Genomic DNA, 23,740 nt, shown 5'->3' with positions numbered 1-23,740 from the left:
CATTTGAAATATATGTTTGAATTTCAGAGTTCACATTCCAGACATGTTCATATTTCAATGACAGAAATAGGAAAAAAAAAATATATATATATACATATATAATGATATTTGGGGTATAATCAGTTTGATAGGACACTGAGTCACATTAAAATCTGACCCTATATATAAAAAATATATTCAACTAAATTGGTATCCCCTTAAGGAGCCTTTGTTGGGGAGGAAGAGCCAGACCTATGGACAGACAGACAGTGGGATGAGGAGAAAACTCACCAGTCTAATATTTAAGGAAGCATAATAATGCATGGCCTCTTAGAGGCTTCACTTCTAGACTGGGAGTAGATTATGAGTACTTCTGCTGATTCTGTCTTTATTTAAAATTTTAATATTTGTTCACCATGAACTTTTTGGTATTATATTTTTTTTTCAATTTTATTTTATTTTTAAACTTTACAATATTGTATTCGTTTTGCCAAATATCGAAATGAATCTGCCACAGGTATACCTGTGTTCCCCATCCTGAACCCTCCTCCCTCCTCCCTCCCCATACCCTCCCTCTGAGTCGTCCCAGTGCACCAGCCCCAAGCATCCAGTATCGTGCATCGAACCTGGACTGGCGACTCGTTTCATACATGATATTATACATGTTTCAATGCTATTCTCCCAAATCTCCCCACCCTCTCCCTCTCCCACAGAGTCCATAAGACTGATCTATACATCAGTGTCTCTTTTGCTGTCTCGTACACAGGGTTATATTTTAAATATATTTTATTAAAATATTATTTATGTTACTTACTGATGTTTTTGTGTGCACTGGAGTTGAGCCACGTATCTTCCTCCTGAATCAATATGCTTGCCCCTATTACTCTTTTCTCCCCTTCTCTGCTCAGAAGTGCAGCATATTCATGGGGCCACCAAAAAAAAAAAAAAAAAAAAATCAGAAGTTTCTACTATATTCTCCAACCTGACCCTCCTTACTCCATGGGCTATTTTTTCATGCTTCCAAAGACTTTTATCTTTATTACCCCACCACCCCCAAAATTAAGATATAAAAGTATCCAAAGTTTTAAAAAATCTGATTTGAGTTGCCCAAATAATATTACTGTTAAATTAGATGAGTCTGAGACAGTGGTAAAACACAGAAGAAAAGGGGAAAGAAAGGCATGAAAGCATAGAAAGATTTTATTTAAGGTTGCTTTTCAAATATATGCTCTGGCCCAACATGAAATAATGCAAAAATGGACATCATATATAATGCATTATGGATGTGTCTATACAAAAAAACTATCTGGGAGTCCCAATTAGGAAATTCATATTTATAGAGAAAGGTTTGGAACTACAACAGAAGTTGGCAACAATTCCTATAATTTTTTATGATTTAAATATTATTTAAAGTTTTTATGTAACTATCTTTAAAACAAATGTTTATTAAGTATTCCAGTGTTTGGTGGTAAAGGGGTTTTTATTGCAGAGATGTCAGTGCATCCATTCTAGAGACAGTGCATTTCTATAGGAATTTCCAGAGACAGAAAAGCAAGGAATTTCTCATGGAAGAATTTTAATCCTAAGGAAAAAGTGATGAGACAATTTTAGGGGCTGGAGCTTTGTATCAGACTGAAGCACTAACAGAAAAGCAGTCACCCCTTGCAGGAGGCCAAACCTGGATAGCTCACAGCATCCCAAGAAATGCCTGTTCTCTTACTTACAGAGTGCAGAGTTGCAATCAGTGCAGTTGGTCTAATTAACCAGAGGTTGTCGGGTTAGGGTCAGATTCTTAGACAAAAAACTTACTCTATTAAAAAATGATATCTTTCCCTTTTTTTTTTTCTGGATTAAATTTATTTAACCCCAAATAATGGAAGCTAGTAATGTGCCAACATGTCAAATTATTGTTAAAATGTATACAAATGCAATATTTATAAAGAAATAAGCTCTTTAATTAATCAGCTAATTAATATTTCCTGAAAATTTCCTATCCTAATTTTTTCTATGTCTTTTTCTTTCCCTAACTGCATAATAATGTTCAACAACAGTAGTGGGATTTAAAAAAAAATGGATAAAAATTTAATCTAATTCTTTATGTCTCAAAGATTTAATTCTCTAAATTTCTAATCATTATCGAGCTCCTTAGCTAGAACATCTGATTTCCTGTGCTTCTTGTTCATAGTAATAAGTGGTTGAATGTGTACTCAAAGAGAACATGGCCTCAGGGCCTTTATGATTCTTTAAAATGTTTAGTTGATTTAACATGATGAAATTGTAGTAGAAAAGTAAAACTGTATGTGGGAGGAAAGACAAGTTGCTAGGGTATCTGTTCAGTTAGGAACTTACTTGATTATTGAGAAATCACACTTAGAGAAAAGGAATCTATTCAAATCAAGAAGAGCCTTTCTTAAGGTTTATCCCTTATTTCAAGGGATAAACTTCAGGTATTATCCCTTAAGTTTCCTTTTGTATAGGATATTATACTAAAGAATATGATGTAGTTGAGAAAATAAAATTGGTAGAATGCAAGTGTCATTAAAACAGGTTTCCATTAAAATAGAGAAGTTATAAATTTGTTTTCTCCCATGGAAAATATTCAGTATGACATCAGTGACTCTATCCTGAATTGTATATTGATATCAGAGACATGGGGGCTTCCCATGTGGCTCAGCCATAAAGAATCTGCCTGCAATGCAGGAGACAGGAGTTTGATTCCTGGGTCGGGAAAATCCCCTGGAGCAGGAAATGGCTACCCACTCCATATTCTTGCCTGGGAAATCCCTTGGACAGAGGAGCCTGGTGGGCTACAGTCCGTGGGGGTGACAAAAGAATCAGATAGGACTGAGCAACTGAGAACACATGCAATGGAGGGCATGACCAAGATACAAAAGGAGATAAAAGAAAAAAAGGTAGAATGAAGCTAGGAAAGTAGATATGATTCCTCTTTCTAGCATCATATGCTGCTGATCAGAGGCTACATGCTCAAAGTAACCAGAGATAAAAGTACACCTGGAAGGCGCCTTTGCCCTATATGCCCAACAGAGATAACAGCAAAACCTGAGCCCAATATTTACTCTCATCTCTACATAACTGATACTGGACCATATAAAATCTAGCAAAATGATGTATGATCTTAGTATAGTCATACTGTGTCTCAGCATTTAGAGTATTATGAATTCCTGAGACATCAACTTATCTGTAGTCACATGTAAATGACCCCTCATCCTCAATTCAAATACACATTTAAATTAAGACATGCATTTACTGCTGCTGCTGCTGCTGCTGCTAAGTCACTTCAGTCGTGTCCGACTCTGTGCGACCCCATAGACGGCAGCCCACCAGGCTCCACTGTCCCCGGGATTCTCCAGGCTAGAACACTGGAGTGGGTCACCATTTCCTTCTCCAATGCATGAAAGTGAAAAGGGAAAGTGAAGTCGCTCAGTCGTGTCCCACTCTTAGCGACCCCATGGACTGCAGCCTACCAGGCTCCTCCATCCATGGGATTTTCCAGGCAACAGTACTGGAATAGGGTGCCATTGCCTTCTCCCTATACATGTCTAATTTTACAATAATGGAAATGTTTCTATTGAATTTTGTCGTAAATAATCCAGTTGGGCTATTCTTTGTAACTTCCACAACACTTTTTCGTATTGAAGGACCACTAATCCAGATGAATTAGATTAAAATAAAAATTTTCACACAGGTGAGAGGATCTTCTTTACCAAAACAGGAAACTAGAATTCATAAAAAAGAAGATACTCATTTTTGAATGGATAAAAAAATTTGTGTAGCAAGACTCCAAATATAAGCCAAAAGCTGAATCACAGATTACAAAAAATTTTGGAACCCTCATGACATACACAAGATTAATAGTTGATAGACAAAGAACTTCAAAGAAAAAGAACAAAAGAGGGCAAAACCTATTCATAAAAAATACATGCAAGTGGTGAACAAGTATATGAAAAGATGCTCAATCCCAGCTGTGGTCTGTGTCAAGTAATGAAACAAGGAGGTGGTTGGCCTGAGGTGTCTGTAATGTCTCTGTATCCTAGGAAAGCAAACCGAAATCTAAGCCAGAGTCAACACACTCAAATCCAAGAAAATGAAACTGAAGAACAACTAATCACAAAGAACCAACCAGGCTTCCCCAAATAAAGCAACCACCTAAGGTGTAGCTAATCAGACAATTTATTTTCTTTGTCTCTGATCTCTAAAAACGTCTTTCACTTGGCTTCTGTCAGTCGAGCAATCCTAAACTCTTTCATCTTGGTGCTGTCCAACTGAAACCAATGTTTGCCGAAACTCTAATAAATTTGAATGTGTCTCAGCTTACCTTATAACACGTGGTAACAGTTAAAGCAAGTATATAATCTATTAAAATAGTAGCCAAAATTACTTTTTTAAAAGGCAGTGTTGGTGAGAATGTGAGAAAATGTGCGCTTCATGCACTGCGGTAAAAACATAAATTGTTGGTAATATGTCTAAAAATAAGAGGATTCAACCTGTGTCATAGAAACTCTTCTCTTCAGAGTCTAGCCTAGAAAGATAAAAATATTAGTACTTCAAAATATTTATTATATAATTGTTCATGATGTAAAAAAGAAATGAAATTTTTAAAAACTGAATTAACCCGAATGTCCATCTAGGAGATTGTCTAAATAAATTATGCTAAATGCATACTAAAGGAAACAAAACAGCTACTGAAAAAAAGTGGATAAAGTTAAATTTTTATCTATTGATCTAGATGCCTCTTCCTATGTATGAGATTCTGTTTTTATTTAAAACTTACTCTACCCAAAGAGAAAAAAATAAAATTATCATAAGCATTTGTCTCTCATATAAGCATCTACAGAAAATATTTATAGCTTTAAGAGCTTTGTGGGAGGCAATCGTCGGTCTGCTGATCTGAAGCCAAGAGTGGGAGAAATGATTCCAGATGAGTATATCTATAGCATACCTTCCCTGGTAGCTTAGCTGGTAAGGAATCCCCCTTCAGTGCAGGAGACCTCAGTTCAATCCCTGGGTTGGGAAGATCCCCTGGAAAAGGGATAGGCTACCCACTCCAGTATTCTTGGCTTCCCTGGTGGCTCAGATGGTAAAGAATCCACCCGCAATACGGGAGACCTGGGTTCCATCCCTGGTTTGGGAAGATCTCTTGGAGAAGGAAATGGCTACCCACTCCAGTATTCTTGCCTGGAGAATTCCATGGACAGAGGAGCCTGGCAGGCCCCAGTCCATGGGGTCACAAGGACTCAGATATGACTGAGCAACTTAAAAAAGCACAGCATTGAGCCTATTTTGTTGGTTCTTTTCTTCACATAAGAAGAAGTCTGGAGACAAGAATCTGGGCTAGTGTATGACTTAAAGAAGGTAAGAATGTCCCAACCACACCTTATCTTTCTGTTTCCTGTTTCCATGCTTTTCAAAATGGGCTTTTGTCTCCCTGGTTTATGGCTTCTTGAATCTGTGTTCCAGGATGGAAAAAAAAAAGTACTGGGAGCTGGGGGAGAGGAAAGCCTCTTCTTATGAGACTTGCCTTTTATTTAGGAAGATTGCCTCTCCATGGACATTCTTAATAAAGCAAAAATGGATGATATGATTAACCAAATATTTTGATTCTTAGAAAATGACCATACATGCCAGTGTGTGATCAATACTCATATTAGAATTATAGCTCATAAATTATAAGAATATTTGATTCCTTGATGATATATCTAAAATGATTTCACATACACACACGTACACATATGCATACATGCTCAGTGTGTGCATGCTCAGTCACTTCAGTGTGTCCAACTCTTTGCAACCCCCATGGACTGTAGCCCACCAGGCTCCTCTGTCCATGGGATTTCCCAGGCAAGAATACTGGAGTGGGTTGTCATTCCCGTCTCCAGGGGATCTTCCTGACCCAAGGACGGAAACTGTGTCTTATTTCTCCTGCATTGGCAAGCAGATTCTTTACCACTGAGCCATCTGGGAAGCACCCCCCCCACACACACACAATTTCTGTCTTGTTTTCAGCTGAAGCTCCAGAACACTAAATGCTACTAAGTAGCTCCATATCTCCAAGTAAGTACCAGGCTAAGTATGCAGCAATTCTGACCTTCCCTCCAATCCAAAGGACAGGAGAGACTGAGAATCCACCGAAACTCTCTCCCACCCCAACCTCATCAGTGGGAGGGTAGGAGGAGTGATTTTCCTCTGTCTCAAGCCAACCTAGAAACTGAACATCAGACTCCCAAGAGGAGCTTAGTACTGGTTTCTTGGAGGGACACAATGGCGTCTGAGTCACAACTTAAAACATGGAATTGCCAGGAGTAGTCTAGTGAGTCAGGGAGAAGCTGATGGAGAGAAAGAGAGGAAGCCCACCTAGGCCTTCTCCAATAGCTGACAGCCAACTTGAGATAAGGATGGAGAAAGGATAGAGTTTCAAATAAAGTTGACAGCGTTGTTTCTGTTTTTTATTGTACTGAACTGAACATGGAGTTATATGGCTAACATATTTTTGTGACTAGAAGGGACTGGAGGATTTATCTGAGGTCAACTAGAAAAATAATAGATCTTGTCATACATTTTCTCCAAGATGCTAGAAAGAAATAGCTCTTCAGAACAGATTTGAATAAGCAGTCAGTGACAAGAACAGATAATATCTGACCCTTCAAGCATGTACATGTATGTCAATATTCTTACACAGGAATAGAGCCTTTTAGGATATAACAGAGACGGGTAACAGTAATTACCTGTGGAGAAGAAAAAGGAAGAACTAGCATTGGAGAAGGAAATGGCAACCTACTCCAGTGTTCTTGCCCGGAGAATCCCAGGGACCGGGGAGCCTGGTGGGCTGCCATCTATGGGGTCGCACAGAGTCAGACATGACTGAAATGACTTAGTAGCAGCAGCAGGACTAAAGAAGACAGATTTTCACTGCTGTCCATTGGTCTCTGAATTAATGACCTTAGACATTTATTATTTAAGAAAAAACACGATTTTAAAAGGTTTATTACAATTCTGTGGTGGCTCTATGTGTGTAAACATCAATTACAAATTGTATAAATATGGTAATTTATATGTAATTTATACAATTACAAATTGTATAAATATAAATAAATAAAAATTTATTTATAAATAAATCAACTATGCTGCTAAGTCGCTTCAGTCGTGTCCAACTCTGTGCGAACCCAGAGACGGCAGCCCACCAGGCTCCCCCGTCCCTGGGATTCTCCAGGCAAGAACACTGGAGTGGGTTGCCATTTCCTTCTCCAATGCATGAAGGTGAAAAGTGAAAGTGAAGTCGCTCAGTCGTGTCCGACTCTTGGTAACCCCATGGACTGCAGCCTACCAGGCTCCTCCGTCCATGGGATTTTCCAGGCAAGAGTACTGGAGTGGAGTGCCATTGCCTTCTCCAAAATCAATTATACTTGAGTAAAAATTTTTTAAAACAAGAACAAAACATACTGAAAAGGAGCAAAGTCTGATCAATAGATATACCAATAAAAGAAGCTAATCAAGAAGATCAAAACTCGAAATCTGAAATGCTATCAACTTTTTAGTCAAACTATCATAGGGAGTGAAAATCATAGGAGAGTTTTCATTTTATAGTTTTTTTGTGTGTGTGGTTGAAATTTCCAATCATGAATATGATGAGCATATATAGTTTCTCAAAACAAGTGTTATACCTCTATTTACATGTGTACTGCTTGACCACACACAGCAACAGTAACTACAAACTTACACTTTGTTCTTAGAAGTCTAATTTGTGGATTATTTATCCATTCACTCTTATCTTTCAAAACAAATCACTGTAACATGAAAGCTCAGTGCTGTTTTATAATCATGATGTGAAATATCAGTCAGTAAGAAAAATGCCCCACCTTTTCCTACAAAATTTGACAGTGCACAGGGGTGAACATTTTTGGTGGGATTTTTCTAAAGACATATTCTGTGGGAAAACTTTTGTAACAGTATGCTACTGATATGGATGGTAGATCCAATGGCTATTTTTCATTTAATGAATTATTCTGTGCCATGACCATATTTTGCTGCTGCTGCTGTTGTTATATATGTTTTAGGACACTAATGCCTCAGAATTGTTCACTATAATGGAGGACTATATCCTGATCATGGAAGTTAAAGTGCTCTTATTTCTTAGAAGTAGAATTAGATACATGATTATTTGCTGACATATACACATGATACAAATATATACATGAGAGTCAACTTTCTCCATTCCCCTGCATAATCTATGACCGCTTCAGCAATATGTGACCGTGAACTTCCTGATGTTCAAGCTGGTTTTAGAAAAGGAAGAGGAACCAGAGATCAAATTGCCAACATCTGCTGGATCATGGAAAAAGCAAGAGAGTTCCAGAAAAACATCGATTTCTGCTTTATTGACTATGCCAAAGCCTTTGACTGTGTGGATCACAATAAACTGTGGAAAATTCTCAAAGAGATGGGAATACCAGACCACCTGATCTGCCTCTTGAGAAATTTGTATACAGGTCAGGAAGCAACAGTTGGAACTGGACATGGAACAACAGACTGGTTCCAAATAGGAAAAGGAGTACATCAAGGCTGTATATTGTCACCCTGCTTATTTAACTTCCATGCAGAGTACATCATGAGAAACGCTGGACTGGAAGAAACACAAGCTGGAATCAAGACTGCTGGGAGAAATATCAATAACCTCAGATATGCAGATGACACCACCCTTATGGCAGAAAGTGAAGAGGAACTAAAAAGCCTCTTGATGAAGATGAAAGTGGAGAGTGAAAAAGTTGGCTTAAAGCTCAACATTCAGAAAATGAAGATCATGGCATCTGGTCCCATCACTTCATGAGAAATAGATGTGGAAACAGTGGAAACAGTGTCAGACTTTATTTCTTGGGCTCCAAAATCACTGCAGATGGTGACTGCAGCCATGAAATTAAAAGACGTTTACTCCTTGGAAGGAAAGTTATGACCAACCTAGATAGCATATTGAAAAGCAGAGACATTACTTTGCCAAAAAAGGTTCGTCTAGTCAAGGCTATGGTTTTTCCTGTGGTCATGTATGGATGTGAGAGTTGGACTGTGAAGAAGGCTGAATGCTGAAGAATTGATGCTTTTGAACTGTGGTGTTGGAGAAGACTCTTGAGAGTCCCTTGGATTGCAAGGAGATCCAACCAGTCCATTCTGAAGGAGATCAGCCCTGGGATTTCTTTGGAAGGAATGATGCTGAAGCTGAAACTCCAGTACTTTGGCCACCTCATGCGAAAAGTTGACTCACTGGAAAAGACTCTGATGCTGGGAGGGATTGGGGGCAGGAGGAGAAGGGGACGACAGAGGATGAGATGGCTGGATGGCATCACTGACTCAATGGACGTGAGTCTGTGTGAACTCTGGGAGTTGGTGATAGACAGGGAGGCCTGGTGTGCTGTGATTCATGGGGTCGCAAAGAGTCGGACACGACTGGACGACTGAACTGAGGTTTTAGTCTGAGATCAAGTCAACATTATTTTTAAGAAGTCCATTATGACCTTCTGTTCTGTAGTTTCTCAAACTTAAAACTCTGCTATGCTCCTGTATCTCTGATATTTTTGAGGCCACAAGGAAATATTTCAGTTTCTCTCTCATTGTTTATTTGTGAGATGGGAAAATTCATGGACTAGTCAAAATAAATGCACAAGATTCTGAAATCTTTCATTTTGTGTTAAGTAGATACATATATCTCAACTTCACTTAACAATTGTGTTAAGTGAATTTCATATATCTCAATTTCCTATTATTTCTGAATTGTGCATATAAGCTTAGCAAGCTGATTTCTCACCTTTTAAGAATTCCTGGAGCTCATCGTTCTAGTTTTCAAAACCACTGGTGTAAAGAGCATGGGCTTCATGGTCACAGATCACGGTTTAATGCCAGTTCTGGCCCTTAATAAGCATGAGCAAATAGATCCCTTACCTTGGGAAAATCTAGGCTCTGATTTAGAGTGTTGCTTAAGGAATTAAAAACATTGGCACACATAAACTGGTTGGTACTTTGCAAATGTTTTGTATCATTTTACATATGCCACATCATTAAATCCCCACAGCAAACCTGTAAGGTGGGTTTTATTAACTTAGTTTTCTAAATAAGGAAAGTTAAAGTGCTGGAGCTGAGCCTGAATCTCAAACAAGAGATTTCAAAACAGCAAAGAGAATGGTTTAGGGAAGACAACATACTTCCATAGATGCATGGAAGTATCATATGTTGGACCTATGGGAAAAGAACATTATTTTCATTTTTTTCCTCATATCTAACTATAAATATAGACTTTCTATGTTAAAATTTCTCAACCGTATCAGACCTGCTGCTCCCTCTTCATAACAATAATTTATAACCCTCACTTTACTGTCCTGGAATAATATTTATAGATAACCTACTATACCCATGAAGTTATATCTATCTAATAACCCCACTATAATATAGGAGGAAATAAAAACATAGCAATTTAATTAAATAATTTGTATTTCAATACAAAATGTTCAGGCACAATTTCACTAGAAATCCCAGGTGGCCCTGTGCTAAAGAACCCGCCTGCCAATGCAGGAGACATAAGAGACGTGAGTTTGAATCCTGGGTCAGGAAGATTTCCCCGGAGGAGGGCATGGCAACCCACTCCAGTATTCTTGCCTGGAGAATCCCATAGACAAAGGAGCCTCGTGGGTGGGCTGCAGTTCGTGGGGTCGCAAATAGTCAAGACACAACTAAAGCAACTTATCACAAGCACATATATAGAACCACCAGGACTGTGACAACTTAAGCAGGTTTCAAAAAGCCATTGGAGAATGCCGTGGCTTTTGACCATAATACTTTATTTAGTATTCTTTTAATATTTATTTATTAGACTGCAGCAGGTCCCAGTTGCGGGATCTTGGTTGCGGCACATGGACATCTCTCTGGCTGTGGTGTGTGGACTCTAGGATGCAAAGGCTCAGTTGTTGTGGAGGGCAGGCTTAGTTGCACCACAGCATGTAGGCTCTTTGTTCCCCCACCAGGGATCAAACCTGCTTCCCCTGCATTGGAAGGTGAATTATTAACCACTGGACCACCAGGGAAGTCCCTTATCTATAATAGTTAAAATCTAAGGCCAGTAACAACCTTAGTAGGGAAGATCATAATATCTATTTTCTTCCAGGAGAATGTCAACTAAATAAACATATATAGATAAATATATGTTTCACAGATTCTATTCCTTCCCCAAATCTTAAATCCACTTTCCTGCTGCCTTCTCTCCTTCCAAAAAAAAGATGAGAGATTAAAGGAAAAATGCATTTCTTGTCCATTGGCCTTTTCTCATTCCACTGCTTAGGCCCCAAATTTTAGATACTTTCTCTTACCTACATTAAATTCAAGATCTATGATCACTCCCACTATCTTCACTGCTATTGTCTCTTAAAGTCACTGAGTTTTTGCCTGAAATATGGCAAACTGTCTTCTAATTGATTTCTCTGCTTCCAAATTTGATATTTTATAATCTATTTCCAAATCAGTCAGAGTGATATGGACTGAATTGTGTCTCTCTAGCATTCCTACGTTTATGCTCTAACCTCCAATGTAACTGTACTTGGAGAGAGAGGTTTTTGGAAGAAATTAATGTTAAACATGGTCTTAAGGGTAGGGCTCTAATATGATAGGCCTCTCTCCTTATAATAAGAGGCCCAGGAGAGCTCAGTTTTTACCATGTGAGGACACAGCAAGTGGGGAGTTGAATTCATGCCAGGAAGAGAGCTCTCACCAGAACCCAAGTATGCTGGCACCTTCATCTTGAATTTCCAGCCTTTAGAACCATAAGAAAATAAATTTCTGTTGTTAGGTCCCCAGCTTATGGTATTAAAAAGCCTAATGCATAGAGTAATTTAAAAAAAAAACAAAAAAAAAAAAACCTAAGTCACACCATGCATCCCTCTGAGTGGAACACTCCACTGGATTCTTACTCCTCTGAGTATTAGCTAAGAGTCCTAGCGATCCTAGATATTGCCTTTAGGAACCTATAAATTCTGGCTTCTTTCCTTCCTAATTCCATTTCCTACTACTCTCCCCTCCATCACTTCCCTTCAACCACACTGCCCTCCTCTTATTCTTCAACCCACCAGGCATATTCCCATCTCAGGCATATCCCCATCTCAGGGCCTCTGTGCCAACTATTCCTTCTGACAGAATTCTCTTTTCTCAAGTCATGATTCACTTCTCACTTCCTTTGAGCCTTTGCTCAAATATTAAAGACTTAATGAAAAAAATAATTAATTTATGGTATCTGTCAGTTTAATACACTCGCAACTTTATAGAGTTAAATTGTATCACCTGTTATAGCTTAAAGGAATACAAATTATAACTTCCTTTTAGTAACAAAATGTTTGGTTTTTAATACCCTCAAGGATTGTTGCAGTAAATCCAAATAAATATTCCAGCTCCTAATTAAGATAGGAATGCGAGTAGATAAGTCACCTGAAATGACCTTATATTAATAGTTTTACTGATTGTAATGAATTTTTTCAGCAGATATTTGGTAAGTACCCACTATGCAAGATTAATTGGCCACTGAAGAATCAAAAATAAAACAGTCCCTACTTCAAGGAGCTCACAGAGTAGTAGGGACCAACTTATGTTGAAATAATCACTGCTTTTAACACAATGCAAAACTTAAACACAATTCCTTAATAGTTTTTATTTCCTTTTTTTTTTTAAGTTAAACCCAAGTAAAAGTATACTCCTCTTTTTGTGAATTATATCATTAAACTACATATCAACTAGCATAGAGATTGATACGGAATTATTTTCCTAAAAATTAGCACTAGTCATCTATGAGGGATGCTTTCATCATTTGAAAAGTAAGCATGTATCAAAAAACATGTTAGATCAGTATTTTCAATAACAGGTCTTAACCCCAAGAACTAAAATAGAAAAATGATGTTATTATATCCAAAAATGAAACGAGCAAATTTAGCCAAGGGAAAGAGGTTTCGCTCAAGAATGTTCCTAAAGTGTTTCTGGCCAAAATTTTGCCCTGTTTCTAAACAGGCTGCTGCTGCTGCTAAGTCGCTTCAGTCGTGTCTGACTCTGTGCGACCCCATAGACGGCAGCCCACCAGGCTCCACAGTCCCTGGGATTCTCCAGGCAAGAACACCGGAGTGGGTTGCCATTTCCTTCTCTAATGCATGAAAGTGAAAAGTGAAAGGGAAGTCGCTCAGTCGCGTCCGACTCTTAGCGACCCCATGGATTGCAGCCCACCAGGCTCCTCCGTCCATGGGATTTTCCAAGCAAGAGTGCTGGAGTGGGGTGCCATTGCCTTCACCGGCAGCATACCCTATTTAAAAGTTTCACACCTCCCCGCCACATCTCGGAAAACCTATCGGTGCACGAGTTCTTCCTTTCACCAACAAACTCCTAAGTTCACGAAAAAAACCAAGCTGTAGAAGCTCTATGATTGGCTAAGAAGTGAATGACGTAAGGTTTCTCAAGCCCACTAAGAATCATCCGCCCCAAACTGGCTCAGATTCCACCTTTTGATTGGTTCTTACGGCAAGAAGGCAGGGACAATTGCTAAAGTTGACCTCTGGGACCGAACCCCAGGAAAAGATGGCGGCGACCAGGTGCTGGAGGTTTGTGCTCCGTAGTCCAGGGCTGTCATTGCACACCGCGGCCGAGGCCACCGTCACGGCTCCAGAAGTGACCGGATCAGATGTCAAGGCGGCCCCAGTCGCGCGCTACCCGCCGATCGTGGCCTCCCTAACTGCCGACAGCAAGGCGGCACGGCAGCGGCGAGTGGAGCGATGGCAGGCCACGGTGCACGCGGCCAAGTCAGTGGACGAGAAGCTGCGAATTCTTACGAAGATGCAGTTCATGAAATACGTAGTTTACCCGCAGACCTTCGCCCTGAACGCTGACCGCTGGTACCAGAGCTTCACCAAGACCGTGTTCCTTTCGGGGCTACCGCCGCCGCAGGCCCAGCCAGATCGGGAGCCCGCGCAGGTTGTGGACCTTGCTGCCCTGCGCGCGGCCGTCTGTGACTGTCTCCTGCAGGAGCATTTTTTTCTGCGGCGCAAGAAGCGTGCGCCCATCTACCAGGAACGCTACGCCGTCGCCTCACCCTTCTTGGACCAACTGGTACCTTCCCTCACCGGCTTGCTCAGCGCTTACAATCCCGTCCTGGCTGCCGCCGCCCTCGGTAAGCCTCGGGCCGCCTTTCGGGGCGGGGGAGGTGGGGATAGTAGGGGACCGTGGGTGCGTGGTTGCGTGCCAAGTCGCTTCAGTAGTGTCCGACTCTCTGCTGCCTCATGGCCTGTAGTTCGCCAGCCTCCTCTGTCCATGGAATTTTTCAGCCAAGAATACTGGAGTGGGTTGCTGTACCCTGCTCCAGGGGATCTTCCCCTCCCAGGGATGGAGCCGACTCTCCTGTCTTCTGTATTGGCAGGCGGGTTCTTTACCACTAGCGCCACCTGGGAAGCCTGGTAAGGTCTCTCTCTGGGCCAAATTTGCCCCCTCTTCATTTCTTTCTGCTTGGTCAGTTCTTTCCCAGTCCTTTCGCTCCTAGCTAGGGGCCGCGTCCGGAGACTGGGTTGCCGTGTCTGTGTCTCCACTTACTAACTGTAGTGCTTAGTGAAGGTCCAGCCAAATGGAAGAGTAGTGTTGGTTAAAAAAAGGGGCTCCTAGAGAGCGGGACAGACCTCTGGTTGCCTTTTCGCTCTTCCACCAAGTTACTGACCTTTTGGCGGTTTATAAACCGATTTTGGCCTAGTTTTTCCTTATTTTCAAGGTGAGAATACGATAATAGTACCACTTGGTTATAGAACTGTTAAGATTAAAGATGGTATTGATTAAAATACCTAACGTATATTCAGCACTTTCTGTATGCCTGACCTTGTTCTGTATTTTATATGTGCCAAATTTAATCCTTGCGATAACTTTACAGTAGGTAGCACTGTATTCATTAAAACCAAACAAACCCAAAGCACAGAGTCATAAAGTGCATTTAGTCAAAGAACCTATTGCTAGTAGATTTGGAGGACAGGCTTCAAACCCATTCATTTTGGGTTTCCAATAAACAGTAAAACTTCTGTTTTACTGTTAAAAGCAGGGTTGAAAAATAATTAATGGATAGTATTTTAAAGATCAGTGTTTCTGAAGCGTTCATTATTTTGTATCTGCTACCCCTGTAGGTATCTTAATAAATATTTATTGAGTTAATGTTACTATAACTGTAGGTGTATGTTCAACTGAGTCTTGTAGTGTGCTTGTTACTTCCCTGCCAGTTGGGAATGAAGTGGTCTCCAGGGAAACATCACAGACTTTTGCTCATGATTGATGGCCTGGGAAAGTTGACTTAATCTGCTCAAGACCTAGGTTCCTCTTGTATGTAATGGAGATGATGGCAACCTTTATGTACAGTTGGGAAGGTCCCCTGGAGGTGGAAATGGCAACCCACTCCAGTATTTTTGCCTAGAGAATCCCATGGACAGAGGAGCCTGGCGGGCTACAGTCCACGGGGTCACAAAAAGTCGGACAGGACTGAGTGACTAATACTAAAACTTATACATATCTTTGAGAATTATTGTGAAGATTGAATTAGTAATTCATGAGACAGCTGTAACTCTTACTAAACTTTTTATATCTGGTTAGTGAGATTGCTGTTGCTCTTATTTTGTGTTTATTCTTAACTGAGAAACTTCTGACTGGTGTAAAATGGTACCTCATAGTGGTTTTGATTTGCATTTCTCTGATAATGAGTGATGTTGAGCATCTTTTCATGTGTTTGTTAGCCATCTGTATGTCTTCTTTGGAGAAATGTCTATTTAGTTCCTTGGCCCATTTTTTGATTGGGTTGTTTATTTTTCTGGAGTTGAGCTGTAGGAGTTGCTTGTATATTTTTGAGATTAGTTGTTTGTCAGTTGCTTCATTTGCTATTATTTTCTCCCATTCTGAAGGCTGTCTTTTCACCTTGCTAATAATTTCCTTTGATGTGCAGAAGCTTTTAAGTTTAATTAGGTCCCATTTGTTTATTTTTGCTTTTATTTCCAATATTCTGGGAGGTGGGTCATAGAGGATCCTGCTGTGATGTATGTCAGAGAGTGTTTTGCCTATGTTCTCCTCTAGGAGTTTTATAGTTTCTGGTCTTACGTTGAGATCTTTAATCCATTTTGAGTTTATTTTTGTGTATGGTGTTAGAAAGTGTTCTAGTTTCATTCTTTACAAGTGGTTGACCAGGTTTCCCAGCACCACTTGTTAAAGAGATTGTCTTTTCTCCATTGTATATTCTTGCCTCCTTTGTCAAAGATAAGGTGTCCATATGTGCGTGGATTTATCTCTGGGCTTTCTATTTTGTTCCATTGATCTATATTTCTGTCTTTGTGCCAGTACCATACTGTCTTGATAACTGTGGCTTTGTAATACAATTATGTAAAGTTTAAAAATAAAATAAAATTAAAAAAATAAATTAAAAAAAAAAAAAGAAACTTCTTTGGTCACCACGCTTAATGCACTGTGGCACAGGTAGAGAATAATAGTTTAAGCCTTATGTTTATGTTGTGATTGTTTAAGTTATCACATAATTCAAACTTTAATTTATACCAAAGGGTAACTTTTGGTGTATTTTCAATTAGCACAGTTGTTCTTAAATTCTGTATTGCTGAGCCTGGTATTCTGAGAATAACTAGATTTATTCAGATTATCAGATAAAAATGTTTTGAATATCTTTTGATAGATTGTAACCGCCCAGTTCACTTCTACTGGTTGCGAGGTGAAGAAATTATTCCTGGTGGTCATCGGAAAGGTCGAGTTGATGCTGTGCGATACCAAATAAATGATAAACCACACAACCAGATTCGAATATCCAGACAACTCCCTGAGGTAAGGATGTATTGCTTATGTGTCTGTGGACAGTTGAAGAGGAAGTATCAGCATGCTAGGTCAGTGGTCCCTAACTTTTTTGACACCAGGGACTGGTTTTTGTGGGAGATAGTATTTCCCTGGACTTGGGGCAGGAGTTGGTGGGGAATGATTTCAGGATGATTCAAGTGTGTTACATTTATTGTGCACTTAATTTCTATTATTATTAAGTTGTGATATATAATCAAATAATTATAGAACTCACCATAATGCAGAGTCAGTGGGAGCCCTGAGTTTGTTTGCCACAACTGGACAGTCCCATCGGGGTGATGGGAGACCGTGACACCAGAAGTATGTTGCTTATGTCCTGTCTGTAATTTCGTTTTGCCTACTGTCACTGCAGAAAACCCTGCTTCACAAAGATAGGATGTTGGAAATGGAAGTAGGCTTTTGATATGGAAAATGGAAGTGGCGGTTTGATAATCTGCCTTGCCTAAACATATGGAGATTTGAAGTTGTCTCAAACATATTTTTAAGACCACTGTTGTTTGTGATCTCAAGCAGTATTGTGAGCCACGGGGAGCAGCTGTAAATACAGACAGGGCTTTGCTCACCTGCTGCGCACCTCTTGCTTTACAGCCCGGTTCCTGACAGGCCGTGGACCAGTACCTGTCCACAGCCCAGGAGTCGGGGACCCCTGTGCTAGGTAATGGGTTAGGAAGGGTGAAAAGCTTTGGGTAGAGCCCTTTCCTTTCAAGTGTATTTGGAGTACATCTCATCTGAAATGCTTTTTCAGCTTTTTAACTGTATATTCTGCAGAGGTCAGGTAATAATTTTAAGTGAGGTTAAGACATCAGGTTTTAGGACCATACAAATCTTTTCATTTTCTCAATATAAAAATGCTGATGATAGTTTATGATTATAATTTATAGTGAACTATCCTATCTCATTGTAAATCGCATTTTTACAGCTAGAAGTATTCATTTTACAGGTATCCAGTTCTTTTGGAGAAAGCAAGTGTATTCTGAATATTATCTGTTTGTCCATGTCAGAGGTTGACACATTTCTTCTGCAAAGGTCCAAATAGTAAATATTTTAGGCTTTAGGGGCCATAAGTTTCTGTTGCATTCTCAGTTCTTATCATGTAAAAATAGCCCTGTACCATATATAAATGAATTTACATGACTGTGTTCCAGTAAAACTTTATTTGGAAAAACAGTTAGCTGGCTAGATTTGGCCCATCATTAGATGGTAGAGTTTAATCATTTAAGATTTTTAACTATTAAGAATGTGAGTAAAATATATGCTAGTGTTGCTGTGAATTTACTTATGACTTTTTTCTTTAAGTTTGTGCCACTGGATTATTCTGTACCTGTAGAAGTCCCTGTTAAAAATTGTAAGCCAGACAAACTCCCATTATTCAAACGGCAATATGAAAATGCCATCTTTATTGGTAAGTTTCTCGTTTAATAAATGTGTTCAAAGTGTCCTGTGCAAATTTGCATAATTAATTTTTGATGACTGAGAAGTTCAGCCTGTCCATGAGCAATGTAACTCATCTCAGGTTGCAATATACATGAAAATTGAAAGAAAATATTCTTTTAACTTATCATTTAAAATTTTATGTTTCTATTCAATTACAGTATTTAAGGTTAAAAAACAGTTATAGTTCTGATTTAACTTTACTCTGCCTGAAAGTCACTAGGTCCATGCAAATGACACATTTCTTTTCCTCTTTATGACTAATTTTCCATTGCACACACATGCGCACACACATACATGTATATATATATATATATACACACACTAACACACCACATTTTCTTTATCCATTCTTTTGTTGAAGGATATTTAGGTTGCTTGCACATCCTGGTTTTGTAAATAGTGCTGCTATGAACATTGGGATTCATGTATCTTTTGCAGTTCTGGTTTTCTCCAGATATGTGCTAAGGAGTGGGACTGCTGGGTCACATGGTATTTCTGTTCTTAATTTTTAAAGGAATCTCCATGCTGTTCCCCATAGTGAATATATCCATTTACATTCCCACCAACGGTGTAGGAAAGTTGCCCTGTCACCACACCTTCAGCATTTGTTGTGTATTTTTGATGATAGCCATTTTGACTGGTATGAAGTGGTACCTCATGGTAGTTTTCTTTTGCGCTTCCCTAATAATCAGTGATGCTGAGCATCTTTTCATGTGACTTTTGGCCATCTATATGCCTTTGTTGGAGAAATGTCTATTTAGGTCTTCTGTCCATGTTTTGATTGGGTTATTTGTTTTTTGATATTGAGCTGCATGAGCTAATTGTTTATTTTGGAGATTAATCCCTTTAGTGCCACTGAACTATACAGTTAAATATGGTTAAAATAGTATGTTTTAATGTGACTTTTACCATAATTTAAAAAACATAAAAAATAGTTATACATGTTATGCTTTGTTTATTTGTTATTTATATGGAAAAGTATGTTTTTTCAAAAATGAAAAAGTATAGAGCTGAATTTGAGGTAGTGATTGAATTTTTTCAACAAAAACCTCTTATTTGTATAACAAACTATGATAACCATCAGGAATATAAAAATTAGTCTCTGCCCTCATGCAGCTTACACTTTGGCTATTTTTTCCCTGTTTATTAATTCCTAGCTCACTGAAAAACATTTTTAAGAAAGCAGCTGTATGCTGGTCCTCCAGAACTGTTTTATCAGTCCTATATCAATCACTGTGGTGGTCTTGGAGAGTGAATTATGGGGAACTTTTGGTTGAAAACACTTTCCACTAAAATCAAGAATGTCAGCATTGTAAAGAAAGTTTTTAAAGTTATGAAATGTTTGCATCCTTTGGTGAATATGACCGGGAGAATAACAAATTGCCCAATGATGACCAAGGAGTTTGAGAAAACTGACATAATAGGGAATTATAAATTTTACATATATTCTTTGGATTGATGATGATAGCTGGCAGATTTTACTTTCAGGTGAAATTTTTTATAAACAATAAGTAAACCAAGCTTTCTATTCGTATATTTTGAGTGCTGATCACATAATGAGTAGAGATATATGCATTTGAAGTAAATACTGAGGACGTGTTTCTAGATTCCCTACTTGTGCGTTTCATCTGAAATGTTTTTATTTTGCTTTCAGGAACAAAGACAGCAGATCCACTCTGTTATGGACATACCCAGTTTCATCTGCTACCTGACAAATTAAAAAGGGAAAGGCTTTTGAAACAAAACTGTGCTGATCAGATAGAAGTCATTTTTAGAGCTAATGCTATTGCAAGCCTTTTCGCTTGGACTGGAGCACAGGCTATGTATCAAGGTAAAACTAGTTTTATGGCATCAATGTTATTGGGAAACATTTTAAGAATTTAGCAGGTCAAATTATTTTCTTTAGGTTAAAATGTAGGTAGAATCTTAACATTTTGAAAACTTGCATTAGCACACAATGCAATTGTTTTAAAATCCATAATTAAATATTTTACATTTGTAGTTGGTTAGTGACACTTTGGTAGTTACCATCATCTTTTACTTTGACCATTTTTGTGTGAATGCATTTTTTTCTGATGATATTCTCAAATATTTCAAAGACTAGCTAACTGAATCAACTCTGGATGATAACAGCTTTCTGAAACTAGAAAATGAACTGCTTTCATGGATTAAATTTTAGATTAAATCACAGTTATCATGTATAATTTCTTTGAGGACCATATCTAGGGTGTAGATTGGGAGACAGTTCATTCAGTTAATGGCTTATGGTTTTTACGTACCAGGCACTGTTGGCCTTGGAGATACAGTGTTGAATGAGAGAGATCCTGCTTTCCTGGAGCTTATATTATAGTAGGGATAGTAAAAGATAGTAAACATGTAGTGTTTCAGAAAGTATTAATCACTTCAGTCATGTCCAACTCTATGTGGCCCTATGGACTGTAGCCCATCAGGCTTTTCTGTCCATGGGAATTCTCCAGGCAAGAATAGTGGAGTGGATAGCCATTCCCTTCTTCAGGGAATCTTCCAATTAGTGGTGATGCTCTGAAGAGAATATACTAGATGGAGGGTAGAATGTGCATAGGGTACAGGTATAAATGAGGCATGGGGTAGAATCACTTTAGACGTTTAGAGTTAGTTAATTCAAGGGAGGTCTCTAAAGATTTTCATTTGAACAGAAACCTGAGGATGAGGAGCCCTCTTTGCATAAACTTGGAGGAAGGACACTTCCAGACAAAGGGAATGACAGGTAGCTCTGAGGTAGGAACAGACTTGAAGTGTTTAAGGAACATCATGAAGGCTGATGAAGAAAGGGAGTGGGAGAATGAAGATAGGGAGCTGGAGTGAGATAGAGGGAGCTGGAGGCATGTCACAGAGGACTTTCAGAGCCCATTGGGAGCCACTTAACTTTTGTTACAAAACCAGAAGTAATAGAATGCATACCTAGGTTGTTGCTGCTGCTGCTGCTAAGTCGCTTCAGTCGTGTCCGACTCTGTGTGACCCCATAGACGGCAGCCCACCAGGCTCCCCTGTCCCTGGGATTCTCCAGGCAAGAACACTGGAGTGGGTTGCCTTTTCCTTCTCCAGTGCATAAAAGTGAAAAGTGAAAGTGAAGTCGCTCAGTCGTGTCCGACTCTTTGCGAACCCATGGACTGCAGCCTACCAGGCTCTGTCCATGGGATTCTCTAGGCAAGAGTACTGGAGTGTGGTGCTGCTACTCTTATATAAACATCCAGGAGGAGTTTTAACAGTGATTTAATTATTGCCAGGCTCACCTTTTTTTTCCTTTGTATATGTATTTTTAACCTCATACTCACAATTGTTGACTTATGTCTTTATAATAGAACTAACTAGACAAGAGTAGGAATACAAGTAGACAATCAGAAAAATTAAGAGGAAACTTTATTGAAGATGTTAGAATGGCATAGTTTATTCATGAAAAATAAAGTACTTCTTTTTATATTATAATTAATTCTGTATTTTAACAATACTGTTTATTGGCTGCCTTCATTAAAGTTGATATATATATGTGGCAAAATGTACAACTTACTGCATGCCCCTTGAATTTAAAAGTATTAAAGCTAGTCAGCCTGGACCAAGAAACAGCCAGAAAATTTGAATAATAAAGATATTCAGATATCCTAGAACCTTATGATGACATAAAATACACTAGGCAGAATGAAAACAACTCATAAAACCGATTTTGAATTATAAATTAAGACATAGAATTCATCTGATAACTACATGGTTGAAGTTCTTAGAAAGTCAAGGGTTTTTCTGAGGGCTTTTTTTTTTGTAGATTTGGTGAAATAAATGTCTGTACCGGTTATTGGGTGGTAGATGCTGCTGGTATAAGGGAAATTTGAACGTATTTAGGGTTGGTGAATAATGACGTGGAGACCTCTGCATAAATGGACCTCACTTCTCTTCTTAGGTGAAGTGAGTTAAGGTTGAAATCTGATGAAGTCCAAAGTTGTTGAAAAGGTGTATCATGAACTTTGTGGCTCCTGGAAGGAAGGAAATAGTTCTTGATGCAGAAATGGAATATAGAATTAGGATGGAGAAGATAGCGAAAACATTGAGATCTTTAGAAATTTGGCAGGTAAAATATCCAGTTTATAGGAGGTATTTTATATCCTCTAGTGTGCGTGTTTTGTTTTGGTAAAATATATTCTGTATATGAGTTTCAGCATAACTTTTCTTCTACAGGATTCTGGAGTGAAGCAGACGTTACTCGACCTTTTGTCTCCCAGGGTGTGATCACGGATGGAAAATACTTCTCCTTTTTCTGTTACCAGTTAAACACTTTAGCACTGACTGCGCAAGCTGATCAAAACAACCCTCGTAAAAATATATGTTGGGGAACACAAAGTATGCCTCTTTATGAAACAATTGAAGATAATGATGTCAAAGGTTTTAATGATGACGTTTTACTTCAGTTAGTTCACTTTCTACTAAATAGACCAGAAGAAGACAAAGCACAGCTGTTGGTAAATTAAGAAAAAACATTTGCTTTGGGAATACTTAAATTTCACTGAAGGAACAATAAAAGGAATTTTGGCAATGAGACTTCTGTTAAATAGTAAATACATTGATTTTGAGACAAATGTTTCTTTATGTTAACCTGTGATTAGACCTTTCATTTTGCTCAAAGTACTAAGAGATTTAATTTTAGATACAGTATGTTGATTTAAATAATTTCATTCATATGTGGCTAACTGATGAGACTAATAGAATAATCTTCAATACTTGGTGTTACTTGTTTCTGTGTGTAAGCGCATATCACTTACTGCATACCATTCACTGCATGATAGGCCAGTAATCTGAGAGACAAGGAGTTGGGGCAAGGAAAAATGACTTTATTTGGAAAGCCAGCAAGCTGAGAAGATGACAAATTAATGTCCTAAAGAATGATTTTAATTTGAGATAGAATTTTAGTTTTTATGCTAGGGAAGGAGGAGGGAAGCAGGGTGCCTGATCAGATTGTGGACCTTATTCTGATTGGATGGTAATGAGATAATCAGGTGGTATTTTGGGAGTCAACATTATCAACCTGATTCCAACCTGGCTGGGGTCTCAGAATATTAACTATAACCCTCAAGGAGGAACTAAAGGTCTTTGACTTTGTTTTATGACTGTTTTATTTTGTCGTCAGTTCAGTTGAGTCTCTCAGTCATGTCCAACTCTTTGCAACCCCATAAACTGCAGCACACCAGGCTTCCCTGTCCATCACCAGCTGCCGGAGTCTACCCAAACTCATGTCCATGGAGTCGGTGATGCCATCCAACCATCTCATCCTCTGTCGTCCCCTTCTCCTCCTGCCCCCAATCTTTCCCAGCATCAGGGTCTTTTCAAATGAGTCAGCTCTTTGCAGCATCAGGTGGCCAAAGTATTGAAGTTTCAGCTTCAACATCAGTCCTTCCAATGAACA

The 23,740-nt window shown here is 38.9% G+C and overlaps 1 protein-coding gene across 1 annotated transcript; it reads left to right on the top strand.

Moving 5' to 3' along the window:
* The first annotated feature begins 13,511 nt into the window (after positions 1 to 13,511).
* MRPS30 (mitochondrial ribosomal protein S30) lies at positions 13,512 to 23,057 on the top strand. Its single transcript, XM_027520185.1, has 5 exons — positions 13,512 to 14,170; positions 16,703 to 16,848; positions 18,175 to 18,280; positions 19,967 to 20,143; positions 22,519 to 23,057. The coding sequence occupies exons 1-5, from the start codon at positions 13,582 to 13,584 to the stop codon at positions 22,806 to 22,808; spliced, it is 1,308 nt and encodes a 435-aa protein (XP_027375986.1). The 5' UTR covers positions 13,512 to 13,581; the 3' UTR covers positions 22,809 to 23,057.
* The last annotated feature ends 683 nt before the right edge of the window (positions 23,058 to 23,740 follow it).

This window comes from Bos indicus x Bos taurus, chromosome 20 (genome assembly GCF_003369695.1).
Source record: "Bos indicus x Bos taurus breed Angus x Brahman F1 hybrid chromosome 20, Bos_hybrid_MaternalHap_v2.0, whole genome shotgun sequence".
NCBI lineage: Eukaryota > Metazoa > Chordata > Mammalia > Artiodactyla > Bovidae > Bos > Bos indicus x Bos taurus.
The sequence above is the reverse complement of the archived record's forward strand: the minus strand, read 5'-3'. Positions and strand labels throughout refer to the sequence as shown.